The sequence below is a fragment of the Xyrauchen texanus genome, chromosome 5, assembly GCF_025860055.1.
Source record: "Xyrauchen texanus isolate HMW12.3.18 chromosome 5, RBS_HiC_50CHRs, whole genome shotgun sequence".
Taxonomy (NCBI): domain Eukaryota; kingdom Metazoa; phylum Chordata; class Actinopteri; order Cypriniformes; family Catostomidae; genus Xyrauchen; species Xyrauchen texanus.
The window spans coordinates 8,323,301-8,338,228 of NC_068280.1; the positions used below are offsets into that span (position 1 = coordinate 8,323,301).

The following is a 14,928-nucleotide window of genomic DNA, read 5'->3' on the forward strand; positions in this document are numbered from 1 at the left end:
AAATAAGTTCTTTTTTTACTATAAATGTCTATTTTCACTTTTTTCTTTTTTGGTGATTCATAATCTTTTTGCATATTGCCACCTCCTGGGCAAGTAAGACAATTTATAGTAAAAATAAAAACAAAGACTTAAATATAGATTTTTTTCTCACCCAAACCTATCATATTGCTTCCAAAGACATGGATGTAACCACTGGAGATTACTTTTATGCAGCCTTTATTTGCTTTTAAGTTCTGGCCACCATTTACTTGCATTGAAAGGACCAACAGAGCTGAGATTTTCTTCTATAAGCTTCACTTGTGTTCAGTAGAAGAAAGAAATTCATACACATCTGGGATGGCACGAGGGTGAGGGTATTTCCAAACTTTTCTTGGCCTCTTATAGTTTGTTCTTGTCGTTTGTCCCCATTTGCTCCATTTTCTTTGTCTCTGCTGCTATAGAGCAATCAAGCATGAAATTTGAGAATGCGTGCATTGCATAATCAAGTTAAACCAGGAAATCAACGAATTGTTTCAACCTTAGAAGTGAGTAACAACATCATAAAGAAAGTACAAGGCCAGAGAGAGAAAGATAAATAAAAGAACAGGATCAGAAAAAATCATGAAAGCAATATTCAGTCATCTTTTACTCCTCCTCATGTTGTTCTAAACCCATATGACTTTCTCTCATGGGATATGACCTCAATCACCATCTGAGGTTCCTTTCATTCTTTTTTCCTTACAATAAAAGTTAATTGTGTCTGAGACTAACATTCTGCCAAACATCTCCTTTTTGTTCCACTGAAGACAGAAAGTCATGGGTTTGGAACAACATGAGGGTGTGAATGAATGACGACAGAATTTTCATTTTGTGTGAACTTTCCCTTTAATAATAAATCACCTTAGAATCGATTTTGTAGCAGTTTTCTGGACTGCACATCTTGATGAACTTTCCATCTATCCCCTGGAAAACGTACAGAATGTCTCGAACAAGAGCCGCCTCCCCAATCTCAGCTGCCCAGAGCAAGCGACAGAAAGAAAGAGAATTTATATTACAGTGCTGTAAAGGTTACAGTCATATATCTGTCATGAATGTGAAGAGAAAGGTGCCGTGTGGTCGACTGCATCTTAAACACCATTCAGGACTCTGAAATTCTAGCTCAGTATCTTGTATTCTCATTGAAAAAGGAACATTAAAAGGAGGCAATCTTGATGTATTAAAAAAAAAAAAAAAAAAAAAATTGTTGTTTATTGTTTAATGCATAATTTATACTATAAGTATTTACATCAATTTGAAGAACAAACGCTAAAATCGATACTGTCTCTTTAAGAAAACCGGCAGTTCAGTAAAGAGTGCCTGTAAATGAGTGCAAATTAAGGACAGAGGACTTGAATGGCTTCTTTACCTCATCTGTGCAATTTGAATTTTTATTTTTTTGCCGTTTTAGATCAACAGACTGTAAAGACCAGAAAGGATATAAAAAGAGATATTATTCAATAACAAATATAATGTTTGGATCTCATCTATGGACATAGATTACACAGAACAATTAAAATTAAACTTTAACTCTCAACACGCAGAGAAAGGATGCTAAATTACTGATGAGTGAAATCTGAACATTCACCAGCCAGTGGCTAATCACAGACATTTTTTATGACATAACCCGGAATTTGGTCATTTATGTGAGTGATTTACTTGCATAGTATAGATTTGCGCATAAAGTAAAAGACTGATCTTTTGATTTAAGAATCAATATCGAGATTGTTCTAATGAAGATCTCGATGCATCGTAAGATCGATATTTTTACCAGTCCTACTACGTGTAATGCCTTATTATAAATTATAAGCATTTAATCCTCTGATTATGGCTGTCTATTAACTTACTTATCATGGAAATACCCATAAAATGATATAGGCATGATAGTAATAATAGCAGTAGTAACCCTAAATCAAGTTCTCAAAACACAAGCTTTTAAAAACACGAGTGGATATTTCCACAAAATAAATATAATTCCATATTTTAGTTCCACAAAGTTCTTGCCTGAAATGTCAGAACAGATTTTCTCTGAATATTGTCAATCATTCTGGCTGCAGAAACTCACCGCTGCCATCTCCGTCCCGTCGTGGTTTTTGTGGGACTCTGGGTACTGGGCTGGCAGATGGTCCACTGGTAGGCCGTGGAGCAGTACCTGCCCCAGAGGGGGAACAAGAGACTGGGAGAGTCCAGGCTAGCCGAGACCCTCTCATAGACTCACCGACTGCCTGTGGACCAGGTCTAAAAAAACAAAAACACAGAAATTCTCTCCATACTTCATAATTTAACAGAAATATTCTAGGCAGGTCAAAGGATATTTGCAATGCCCTTTCACTACATTCATTTCCACCTCAAACACCATTTCTTTGAGATGCATACCCATTATCAATACCTGTGGGAATTCACTAATTACCTTGTAATGGTGCGCATTAAACAAATAATGACAGTGAGGTTCAGACATTTCAATGATGCTGTTGGTCTTACAGATTTACTGTAAAATGGATCCAGTAATCAGTTAATCTGAGGCTATGAGCACATGGCTATATTTAAAATAACTTAAGTGCTCCAGGCGCTAGAGAGCCGCATCAAAAATAGATGAGGGCCCAGTGCTCCAATTAAACATGCTGGAAATACAACAGCCACATCAACAACAAATTTTAACATTACTAAGAAAAACAAAACAAATGATTCGTCACAGACTGCATTATTTTGGGTAATGGAGATCAAGAAATCTGGGACTGGAGTCACCTAAATGTTAAGAAATAATGTAATGCAAAACAAACAAACAAAAATTACATGAATGAAGCACTGTCAATATAAACAGGCCAGGTTTTTTAGATTGTTAAAGGAATAGTTCACCCAAAAATAAAAATTCTCTCATCATTTATGCATCCTCATGCCATCCCAGATGTGTATGACTTTCTTTCTTCTGCCAAATACAAATTAAGATTTTTTTTTAAGACTATCTCAGCTCTGTAGGTCCACACAATAAAAGCCAACAGGGTCCAAAACTTTGAAGCTCAATAAAGTACATAAAGGCAGCATACAAGTAATCCACACGACTCCAGTGGTTAAATCTATATCTTCAGAAGCAATATTATGGTTGTTGTGGGTGAGAAACAGATCAACATTGAAGTCCTTTTTAACTATTAATTCTCCTCCCCGCCCAGTAGGTGGTGATATGCACAAAGAACGTGAATCGCATAAAAACAAAACAAGAATGTGAAAGTGGAGCTTTATAGCTTTCTCATCCACAGCAATAAAATAGCTTCTGAAGACATGGATTAAACCAGTGGAGTCACATGAATTACTTCAAAGTTTTGGACCCTGTTGACTTACATTGTATGGACCTACAGAGCTGATATACTCTTCTAAAATCTTCTTGTGTTCAGAAGTATATAGTAAAACACATCTGGGATGGCATCAGTGTGAGTAAATGATAAGAGAATTAAAATTTTTGGGTAAACTACTTTCTTATTGGAGAGTTCTTATTGGAATTCCCATTAAATTACTTCTTCAGGAAACATGTTGTTTTGGACAAATAATGCTAACCAAATTTGACCTATAAACAGGCACTGATCTAAATGTGAACAGTTTTACTATCACATGTCTGGTTTGATTGCATTATATACCATGATGCATGTTGTAATTTTTTTTATTAATTATTTTCACCCCCCTTTTCTCCCAATTTGGAATGTCCAATTCCCAGTAGGTCCTCGTGGTGGTGCGGTCACTCACCTCAATCCGGACGGCAGAGGACAAGTCTCAGATGCCTCCGCTTCTGAGACGTCCATCCATGCATCTTATCACATGGGTCATTGTGTATGACACCGCGAAGACTCACAACACTGGAGGCTCATGCTACTCTCCACGATCCACGCACAACTTACCACGCTCCCCATTGAGAGCAAGAACCCCCAATCATGACCACGAGGTGGTTACCCCATGTGACTCTAACCTCCCTAGCAACCGGGCCAATTTGGTTGCTTAGGAAACCTGGTTGGAATCACTCTGCACGCCCTGGATTTGAAGTCGCGACTCCAGGGGTGGTAGTCAGCGGCAATACTCAGAGCTTCCTAGACCCATGTTGTGTCATTTTTGATTAACTGTACACTAGATGTTGCTGCTGTTTCACTCACCCAGTAATAAGTGATGGAGGGGTCGGCCCAGGCCCATTGATCGTGAACACCCCCATACTGCTGATGCCACTGGTGGCCATGCTGGAGTTGTGGGCGGCTGCAGAGCTCTGGGTAACTAAGAGGAAGACTCTGGGGACGGGCATAGTAGAACGGGGTAGAGTGGACATCACGGGGCAAAGCCTGAGCATTAAGAGCTCCATAACTGCACACCTGGGGGAGGTAAGAGGATTTAACCTCCGACTTATTCTTCTTTGCGGAGACGATGTAATGGTAAATTTTTTTTGACTGACTAGAAGATATGAAGATACTAGCGCATCTTCTGTTACAATGTTTTCATTTAGTTTAATACAGTGCTAAATTATCTGTTAAAATTTTTTTATTGTCTAGCCCAAATCTGTGTTGTTGTGAAGTGTATATGAAGAATAGTGGAAATATTTCATACAGGCACCCGACCGGACGGCTTCCTTGGGTCCTCACAGAGGCTGAGCAGAAGGTATAAGATGGACCATCTGTGTTTCAACACACCCTGTTCAACAGAAACATCACCATACATACATAATCAATACACTGTTCTGTATTGATTGGATTGCTTCAGAGGACATTGATTAAACCACTGATAGTCATTCAGATAACTTTTGTGCTGCCTTTATGTGCATTTTGGAGCTTGAAAATTTTGGACCCCATTCTCTTACATTGTATGGATCTATAGAGCTGAAATATTCTTCTAAAAATCTTTGTATTCAGCAGAAGAAAAAAAAACATACACATCTGGGATGGCATGAGGGTGAGTAATTGATGAGAGAATTTTATTTTTTGGTGAACTATCCCTTTAAGAAATTCTAAGGCCAAGGGTCATAATATCAAATCTAAGCATTATGAATAGTAATTACTGAAAACTGATTAGGTAGATGATGAGTGCCAACCTGGGTCTGAAGCTTTCTGTGCAGCTCAGAGAAAAGGGCGGCATCTGCCTCTCTCCTTTGTTTCAACACTGAAACAAAAAACAAACCAACAAAAGTAGAGTTATTTTTAATGACATGTATATCTATAACTAACTGCTGCATCAAGTAAACACATATTGTTAGATTGTGCACTATTAACTAAGACTGGACTGACAGGTTGAAAACAATGGGTAAAAGAATGCACATCAGGTTCAATGACGGCCTCAATGCATATTTGTTCTTTTGAATAAAGCAGGTGGAAGGATTTCAGGGTTTCAGATTACTCACATTCCTTTTTAATTTTCTCAGACACCAGAAACTCATCCCGTTCAATGGTGGGTGCGTAATTACTACCAATGACCCGCACGGCGTACTGGAACTGATGGGCTACATCGGCTGGGAACAATGCCAGAAGACTCAATAAAAATAGCAAATAACGAAAGCTTTTTTTCTGCATTTACAACAATGTGCAAGAATCATCAAAAAAAAACAAAAAAAACATCTGGAGTACAGAAGTGAAAATAAAGCGACATAGTGGAAGCAATGCAAGCATTGTGATACCCGGCCATAAAATACATTTAACAGTTCTAAAAAGATCTATCTTAAGCCCACATCTATATTAAGAGCCAAATGGGCCTCTTGTTATATAAAAGGCCTTAAATGGATAGTTCACCAAAAATTGTAATTCTTTCATCGTTTACTCACCCTCATGCCATCCCAAATGTGTATGACTTTTTTTTGTCTGCTGAACACAAATGAATGAATGGAGTCAAAAACTTTAAATCTCCAAAATGCACATAAAGTCTGCATAAAAGTAATCCATAAAACTCCAGTAGATTATTCCATGTCCTCTTAAGTGATCTAATCCTTTTTTGAGTGAAAAAAATATAGCTCCTTTTTCACCATAAATCTTGACATCAGCAGTCTCCTTTGCAAACATGACTTCCAACTCGATTACATTTTCTAGCACCATCTAGCGCTCTGTGCATCTGTCAAGCAGTAGAACGTATAATCAAGCTTGAAATCATGATTGTGCCAAGATTGAATCCAATGGAAAGATGTACAGTGAAAAGGATTATATTTTAGTCTATTCTCACCAAAAACTGATTAGATTGCTTAAGAAAACATGGATTTAATCACTGGATTGCTTTTAAGCTGTTTTTATATGCTTTTTTGGAGCATGGAGTTTTGAACCCCATTCACTTTTTTTTTTGTGAGGACCTAAAGAGCTGAGATATTCTTGTAACAAATTTTGTTTGAGTTCAGCAGAAGAAAGAAAGTCTTACACATCTGGGAAGGCATGAGGATGAGTAAATGATGAGAATATTCATTTTTGGGTGAACTATACCTCAAAGAACTTCTAAGACCAAGAGCCATAATATCAAATCTGCTGTCTCTACATAAACAAATTCTCTAGTTCAACTGATTCAAAACTCATGTGCCAGACCGATACCTCCTATTGCACATCACATGGACTGTTATGAGAAATTATAAAAGGCACTATTCTGTCTAAAGATGCCTTTGAAAAATATGCATTGTGAAAAGTGAACTGAATGTACAACAATAAATTGAAACGTCTATTTCTGATCTGTTTAAGTCTATAGCAAACTGTTGGGTCATATTAAATACATTATATGAGACACAGCACTGATAACATATTTAACACTCATATGTTCTTATAGGCTGTGCATTAGGCCAATAGTATGCTGCTCATCCTAATAGATTTGGTTTGAAGCATAACGGTCTATTATTCCGACTGAACCAGGGCCCCTGATCCTCTTTCAGCGTCTCATCAGTGCATTTCTGACTCTCCATCATACAACATCATGACACACACAGTCCAGTTTCAAGACAATACACCACATAGTTGCAACCTAGTTCATCACATATCAAAATAATCACATTTGAGCGGCTGTCTGACAGATCAGTGATGTAATGACTGAGGTGTTATGTGTCTCTTTACCTTCACTCTTGCCCGTGATCTTACAGCACAGACTCTGCAGAAGCACGTTGGGTGATTTCTGATCGAGCGTCGCCATAGTGGAGTTAATTCCACCTCCCGTACAAGCAGAAGCGGTGTCGGCAGTGTGATTTTATCCACTGTCGCTTTTCCTCCGGTGGTCTTCAGCTCCTGGCAAGAGCAGCGCCATTTTAACGGTACCCGCCGAAAATCGCCCACAGTCGGACAGTGAACGGAAAACACACAGCAGCGGTGCGCAGCGGTAAAATAGCCGACTGGAAAATGAGACTCTGGAAAATGTTCCTATCTACATTTGTTACCCAAACAAGCGCAAAATAATTTATGTTCGTGGATGCAAATAGATAACAAATACAAACATTATATTAAACAGTGTATTAGTTGGGTCGAACGTTATTCGTAAACGAAAACCATATGAATATGTAGCCAACTAACTCAGCTGAAACTGAATATTCATGTAACCACTACAACACAACAAAACAATTACAAAATATATCCGTTAATTATTACTATTATTATTAAGGTACAACGGGGCTAAAGGCCCCACGGGGTAAAAGGCACTTTTCATTTAATTTTCTTCAGAAACACTAAACAGCAACAAAAACTATCACAGTAATTTCCTTAACACCTGTTTGTCACTTTACACTGCAAAATAATCCGGATCACGTGCAATGACTAACGTTTGATTTTGAGGTAATTTGATCTCATATTTAATAATTTTTAAAATGTTGCAAATTTGTGAAAACTAATAAAAATCCCTGAATTTATAACATTTAGTTCGAGACAAAATTCTTATTTGTCATTTTATTTTTTGTTCAAGGTGATTCAATCAAAATATTTTTTTTATTTTTTTATGTCCAATAAGTGAAAGGATAGTATTTCAGGGTAAAATGACCTCCGTGTTTCAGGAATTAAAGGCCCCTATAAAACACGTTGTTTTTGTTAAGTTGACATTGACTGATTCAATCACAGTGGAGATTCATTTATTTTTAGAATACTTGAAATGTTCTATAATGTCATATGTGATTGAAATGAACAGAAATTGGTTAACCATTTTTTGAACTTGTGTTCAAGTGTGGGATAAAACTCTCCCTCGCCACCCTTAAAAAAATTAAATAAAAACAATATTCTTTCTTTTCACACAAATTATGGTGCTCCATTAATAATACATACAATTATTATTTTTTTTTTTTCAATAATTATACACTTTGTGACCAGAAAACCCCCCACAGAAATACCGAGAGTAGGGTGGTCTATATAATGGCAGTATATATAATTACATTTAATGAAAGCAAAGTAGATTAAATGAATGTGCTCAAATTAAAAGAACACTTATTTTACACAATATTTACACAAACTCCCCTAAAATGTTTGAAGTGACAGAAGTTAAAGCAACCACTTCTGTTATTGCTTAAAGGGATAGATCACCCACAAATAAAAAATGATCTCAATTTACTCACCCTCATGCCATCCCAGATGTGTATGACTTTCTTTTTTCCGCTGAACACAAACAACGATTTTTAGAAGAGCATTTCAGCTCTGTCGGTCCATACAGTGCAAGTCAATAGTGGTCAGAAATTTTAATCTTCAAAAAGCACATAAAGGAATCATAAAAGTAATCCATACGACTCCAGTTGTTAAATACATAACTTCTGAAGTGATATGATAACTGTGGGTGAGAAACAGATCAATATTTAAGTCAGTTTTTCCTATAAGTCTCCCCTTTAGACCAGTCCCGACCAGTAGGTGATAATATGCATGAAGAATGCAAATGCCCAAAAAACAAAAGAGGAAGCGATCATATCGCTTCAGAAGACATGGATTTAACCACTGAAGTCGTATGGATTACTTTTATGCTGCCTTTATGTGCTTTTGGAGCTTCAAAATGTTGGACCCCATTCACTTGCATTGAATCTACAGAGTTGAAATGTTCTTCTAAAAATCTTTATTTGTGTTCTGCAGAAGGAAGAAAGACATACACCTCTGGGATCGCATGAGGGTGAGTAAACGATGAGAGAATTTTCACTTTTTGGGTGAACTATCCCTTTTAGAGAGTATGTTTACTGGCTGATGCCAATAATCTTGAAAATGACCTGATATTTATCAGCCTTTTATCACTTATGACTAAAGTTAATGAATAATTATGAGACTTTATCATTAATAAAGCAAATAAGTATTACAATACAATAAGATCTATGCTATTATTACAGAAGCTACTTAATAATTGTACTTGATATTTGTTTTTTATAATTAAAAATGATTAATTATTGTTTTAATTTTATTATTTAAAAAAGAATAACATTTATTCCATAAAATTATGAGCTATCAAGTTCTGTCACTTTATGTAATGTGGATAATTTAAAATGGTACCACTTGACATGGTTAAGTGGTTTGTTGCTTGAGATTGATTACCAGTAACTGGATTGGGAGTAACCGGAGGGAAGGCTAAAACTCACCGTGGGCGGGAGAGTGTGAACGCTAAAAACTGCGCGTGCGCGCACGGTGCTCATGACGTCTCCGGTGCAAGTCGAGAGGGCTCTACTACACCGAGATAGGAGAGTGAGTACGTCAGTACACCATAGAATAGCCCGTAGGTACACTTGACAAGGAAGAAGTGGCTAGTCTAATATTAAGGCAAACCCTTGAAAAACGTGAGCTTGGCGTTTTCCCCTCAATTCCATTGTGTATGCAGGTGACACCGAGGAAGCATGACACTATGACTGTGTTTGGACTTTATAGTAGCCTTCTTCATTTCAGTAGGTGATCATTAGATGTAATAATCGCCGTAGTCGTGTTGGACTGTCAGTTGACAATCCGAAAAAAGACCGCAGGAGACAGTCATGGATCAGAGAGTTGATAGAATGATCAGCTAGCGTTTTATGTGCCCATTCTAATATAGAGAAACAGAAGAAAGCGCACCTGGAGCGACTCGGGCAGAATGGATTTCAGCACCATTCGGAACCTCATCACAAGATACGTGAGTACAGCAGCTACGGTGACCGCGAGCAATCTCTCCAACTTGTTGGTCTGATGTGCTCTATTCGAAAGGCTGCAGTGTTTGTTGTGTATGTTTTGCCGGGTTTTTGCATTTCAACTCTTTAAAGCAAATACATTTTATATACATGACATGTTTGGATCTTTATTTCTCCGTAGCCTATATAAGACGTGGGCGCATCACGTGTCTCTGGGAACACAGTAACCGGTATTACGGTATAACTAATCAAATACGCTAATGAAATGATATCGATTCGGATTGACTACTGTGAGCTGAATTCTCGAGTGAAGACAATTCTGTTATATTTTAATGCGTAATGACACCCCCGTGTGAGATTAGATCACCCTGAGCTCACGGTTGAGAATCACAGATACGTATCTCATGACCGAGATTAGGTTTCAAATTTGAAATTAGACAAAATAATGGAATGAAAATTATATTGCGCAGGCGCAAACAGGTGTGGGCCAGTTCAAAAAATGCTAATAGTTTCATGACACGGTTAATACCCCAAAACATACATATATGGCACTTTAACTTAACAATAAAAGGTTGAAATACACATTATTTTGCGTGTCGGTAAATAAATGACCTACAACAATGACACATTTCATCAGAAAACAAAGATACATTGTTTGGAATTGTCATTCTACATTGTATTATTACATAATCCAATCGTTTTCATCGACGCATTGAGTTGATAGGTTAATGTATGCCATTAATACACAGATTAGACCTGCTTGTAAGCCACTTAGCCCTCAGTACAAGTAAGAGTAGCTACATAGTATACATGGAGTACAAGGCCAAGCTTTTGGGGGAAAGAGATTTGCTTAGTAATTTAATCAAATAGTGTCATTGTCAGTGAACTAAGTGGGTTTTCAAGCAAAACATTCCACAAATAGAAGTCTGTAACATTTCACATGATAAAACAATAGATATATTCTTTAAAATTAAGACATAAGTAGTTAAACATGTTGATAGATAAATTAACGAACACTGTAAAAAAAAATACTGTTCAATTTACGGAAAAAACTGTCTGCTGTGGTTGCCAGAAATTCACTGTAAAAATACGGTAAACACGTTTCAGGTTTTACGGGATGTATTTTGATGCCTGTATATTTTATGGTACATTACCATTGTTTATATTATTAAATTATAAACTTGATATATTAACCTTCTGAAACTGTAAAAATCTGCTTTTCACTTTATAATGTATTGTTAATCACTGTAGAAATTACTGGCTCTTCCTGGAGTAATGACCAATAAACACGTAGAGACATTGCTCAGTGTCACTCACACAAACACAACATGTGAAATTAAAATAATACAAAACTATATCAGATATAACACAGAACACCCCAATGTACATAACTATTCCCATGAAATATAATGAAATGAACTGGGTCACGCAGGGAATTCTGGGAACGACTGATTATTGTTTTTTTTTTACCGTAATTTTGATAATAATTTACTGTAAAAAGTACATGTACTCGCTTGTACATTTACTTTAAAAAAAATATATATTTTTACAAAAATTTTCCATAAAACTACATTTTTTATGTCTTTTTAAAAATATAATTTTTTTTACCGTATATTTTAAGGTAACTAACCATTAACCAATTAACGTTTTTTTACTGTGGCATTTTTACAGTCTTTTACCTTTTTAAAATTACCTTTTTTTTTTCTTTTTTTTTTACAGTGAAATTACAAGTTTCCCTCTCGGAAGTTACAAATGAACGACCCCTCAAGTCGTAATTACGACTGGGAAACTCTGAGATCATTTTGATACCTGAGTTTCCCAGTTGGGAGGTGATGCAAAATTTCAACATGGTGGAGAAGAGTGCGGTTTCTGTAGTGAAAATACAGCTAAATGTTAGCGCTTGCCCTATCAGCAAACATTTGTGGGATGTAGGATTATTCCGATAGGGCGTGAAGGCAGCATAAGTGTCCAAAATACTTTTTCTTAGATTGACCATTATAATGTTTACATTTGTTATGATAGAACAACATTTTAGGATGTTACAATCTGACAGTTTAAACAAGATTACTGATATTTAACATATAAAAGTTGTCTGTGATGATGTCACTGTAAAGTTAGTAAAGTTTGTTATGGTTGGCCAATGAAAAGGACATGAGCATTTAGTCTTCCATCACTGAAGGCCATTTTAATCTGTCGCCCTAATCAAGCCGACATGCAAACAGGTGAGCAAAATCTCTTGGTGTGTCTAGACAGTCTAGAATACCTGTTGAAATGATGACGAGGAATATGGGATAAACATGATGAGAGCAATAATGATTGTGTCACATCACAAACACCTGTCCTGTCTCTCTGTGTGTATGTGTTTTGTTTGCATAAGTTTTACGGTAAGCCATGTAACACACAGGTCTCAATAGAGAGAGTTTTGGGAGTCCATCTTTGGGAGCGTTCGTTGATCATGCACATATGTTTTTTATGCCTTGGAAACATGTTTTTCTTTGATGCATTGAATATTGTTATTGCAGATTTTGCTGATTTAAATATGTCACCAAGGTAACATCTATTGGCTGACATACTGTAGAAGAGGTGGTCTGATAGTTTTGGAAGGATTGTTTTGGGTTGAATGGATCACATGACTGCATCACAACAAATAAGTCATTGTTTTCGAATGTCTCCATTTTCCCTGTCCACACTACAACGTTAAGACAATGTTTTCAAATGTATCCACTTGGGAGAGTGTCTTCGAAAAGCTCAGTTTTTCATTGGACAAAAACGTGGACGGAAGGTTAAATGAAGTGAAATTAATGCTCCTTCAAATGAAAATGTATAAGTGTGGTTGTGGCCTTAGTTTGAAACACATTTTTAAAACCTTGCTCAACTTTAAAAGCATATTTGCATCAGTGTGACTTGAGGATAATGCTTTGTTTGAAATTCAAAGCAATAAAATTGTTTCCAGACTTGGAAACAAATTTAGTTTAAAAATTTAGAAGTCAGCTTTGCTTGGAAAAAAGCAGAGCTGTGTCAGGAGATCCGACTAAGTGCGTTTGCCACGTGTGTGTGTGTGTGTGTGTATAAGATTGCCTGTGAAAAGCGCAGTACCCCTCCACCCCGCTCTTTGATCTAATGCGTGGTAATGCAGGTTGGCAGAGTGAGAGGAGAGATTGAGCGAGAGAAGATGAGAAGGATGGAGAATGAGATGGGTCAGAGGAGATGACAAATGGGTCCCTGTGTGGTTTTGACTGGCCCACACAACAATGGAAGTGACAGTGGAATGATTTGCTGGTTTGCTCTTATCTGCTTCCATGCCTCTAGTAGCACTCACTTCCATCCTAACAGAGTCTGTCTGCCAAAAGGGGATTAGAAATGTTGGGAGATAAATGAAATGTTTGGCTTCAATTTGAAAATGTGAAATTTATCATTTTGGGTTCAGAGGGAATAATGAGTTAAATATGAGGAAATTGTTGTCCAGAGGATTGTTTTCTGTTTGAATGTCTGTTGCATTTCAAATATGCTTATTCGTATCTGCTTAAAAAAAAAAATGTGTAGAGAAATTAGAGACTTTGCTGGTCCTGGTCTCATAGAATCATGTTACTATACCTACATTTTTCCAAATGATTTCTTCATGGCTCTGCAGTTTCCTAGTGAAATAAACACTAGAGACGCTACAACAACAATGACTTCTATTCCTTTCATACAATTTACGAGTAAAATGGAAAATGACTTTTTCACCCTGTTTTTAACAATGCTTTCTTATGACATCAGAACACTTTTACTATAGACTTGTAATGCGAGACATTTTAACGTTTGCACTGTAAAAAAAATAAAAAATAATGGCAGCTGTTGTTGCCAGAATAATTATGTAAAAATAAAATACATGTAAACAACTTTACAGAACAAACTGTCAATTTGACAGTTTAATTGTTTTTATGGTATATTTTGCAGTGCAATACTGTCATTTGTATTATTAAATGATAACCTTAATATATTAACCTTCTGAAATGGTAAAAATCTGCTTTTTACTTTATACTTTATTGTAATCGCCGTAGTAATTACAGAATCATCAATAGAGGCCCTTCCTTGAACAATGACCAATAAACATGTAGAGACAGTGCTCCAAGTCACTTACACAAACACAACACCATCAGGGTAACACATGTGAAATTAATATAATGTAATAAACATTAACTAAACTACATCAGATATAACACAGAACACCCCAATGTACATAACTGATATTAAAAATAAGAAGAAACATAACTATTCCCATACAATATAATGAAATGTAATGGTCATGCAGGGAATTCTTAGAACTTCCGATTATTTTTACCGTAATTTTAACAATAATTTACCGTAAAAAGTACATGTACTCTCTTGTTAAACATAATATAAATTTTAACCATTAATTATATGGGAAAATCATACTTTTAACATCTAAAATGTTTTATTTTTTACAACATTTTAACATAAATCTACATGTATTGTCTTTTTAAATATATTGATAAATTTTAACATATATTTTACAGTAACTAATTAACCAATTTACGTTTTTGTACTGTAGCATTTTTATACTGTTAAAATTATGGACATTTTTTACAGTGTGCATTACATTACCAATTACATTTACAAGCTTATTTGATTAAGTTGTGTGGTAGTACAGGTTACGAGGTTAGGGATGTACGTTTTGTTGATATAACCTCTAAAAGAGAATTAACCTCTAACTTCATCAGTTTTTCATCTCACATTTGCTTTTTATGACATTATCGGTTAGGTTTAGGGTAGAGAGGTAGGTTTTGTTGACGTAAAACTCATAAGAGCAGTCACTGCAGAAACCTCATCTGTTTTGGGAACACCATTAGCTCCCTTTTAGCACCACACAGTGGACATAGTTC

The 14,928-nt window shown here is 36.2% G+C and overlaps 2 protein-coding genes across 2 annotated transcripts in view; one reads left to right on the plus strand and one right to left on the minus strand.

Annotated features, from left to right (window-relative positions):
• Positions 1 to 7,301, minus strand: part of tubgcp3 (tubulin, gamma complex associated protein 3) — a 32,937-nt gene extending 25,636 nt beyond the window's left edge. The window contains 8 exon segments of the mRNA XM_052127113.1: positions 880 to 992; positions 2,081 to 2,253; positions 4,152 to 4,256; positions 4,258 to 4,361; positions 4,594 to 4,677; positions 5,075 to 5,142; positions 5,381 to 5,488; positions 7,056 to 7,301. Coding sequence (XP_051983073.1) covers positions 880 to 992; positions 2,081 to 2,253; positions 4,152 to 4,256; positions 4,258 to 4,361; positions 4,594 to 4,677; positions 5,075 to 5,142; positions 5,381 to 5,488; positions 7,056 to 7,131 — 831 coding nt within the window. The 5' untranslated portion in view covers positions 7,132 to 7,301.
• A 2,379-nt stretch (positions 7,302 to 9,680) lies between these two features.
• LOC127644105 (phospholipid-transporting ATPase IH-like) overlaps positions 9,681 to 14,928 on the plus strand; it is a 98,932-nt gene continuing 93,684 nt past the window's right edge. Inside the window, exon 1 of the mRNA XM_052127126.1 lies at positions 9,681 to 10,047. Within this exon, the coding sequence (XP_051983086.1) occupies positions 10,009 to 10,047 (39 nt within the window). The 5' untranslated portion in view covers positions 9,681 to 10,008. The remainder of the gene's footprint in view (positions 10,048 to 14,928) is intronic.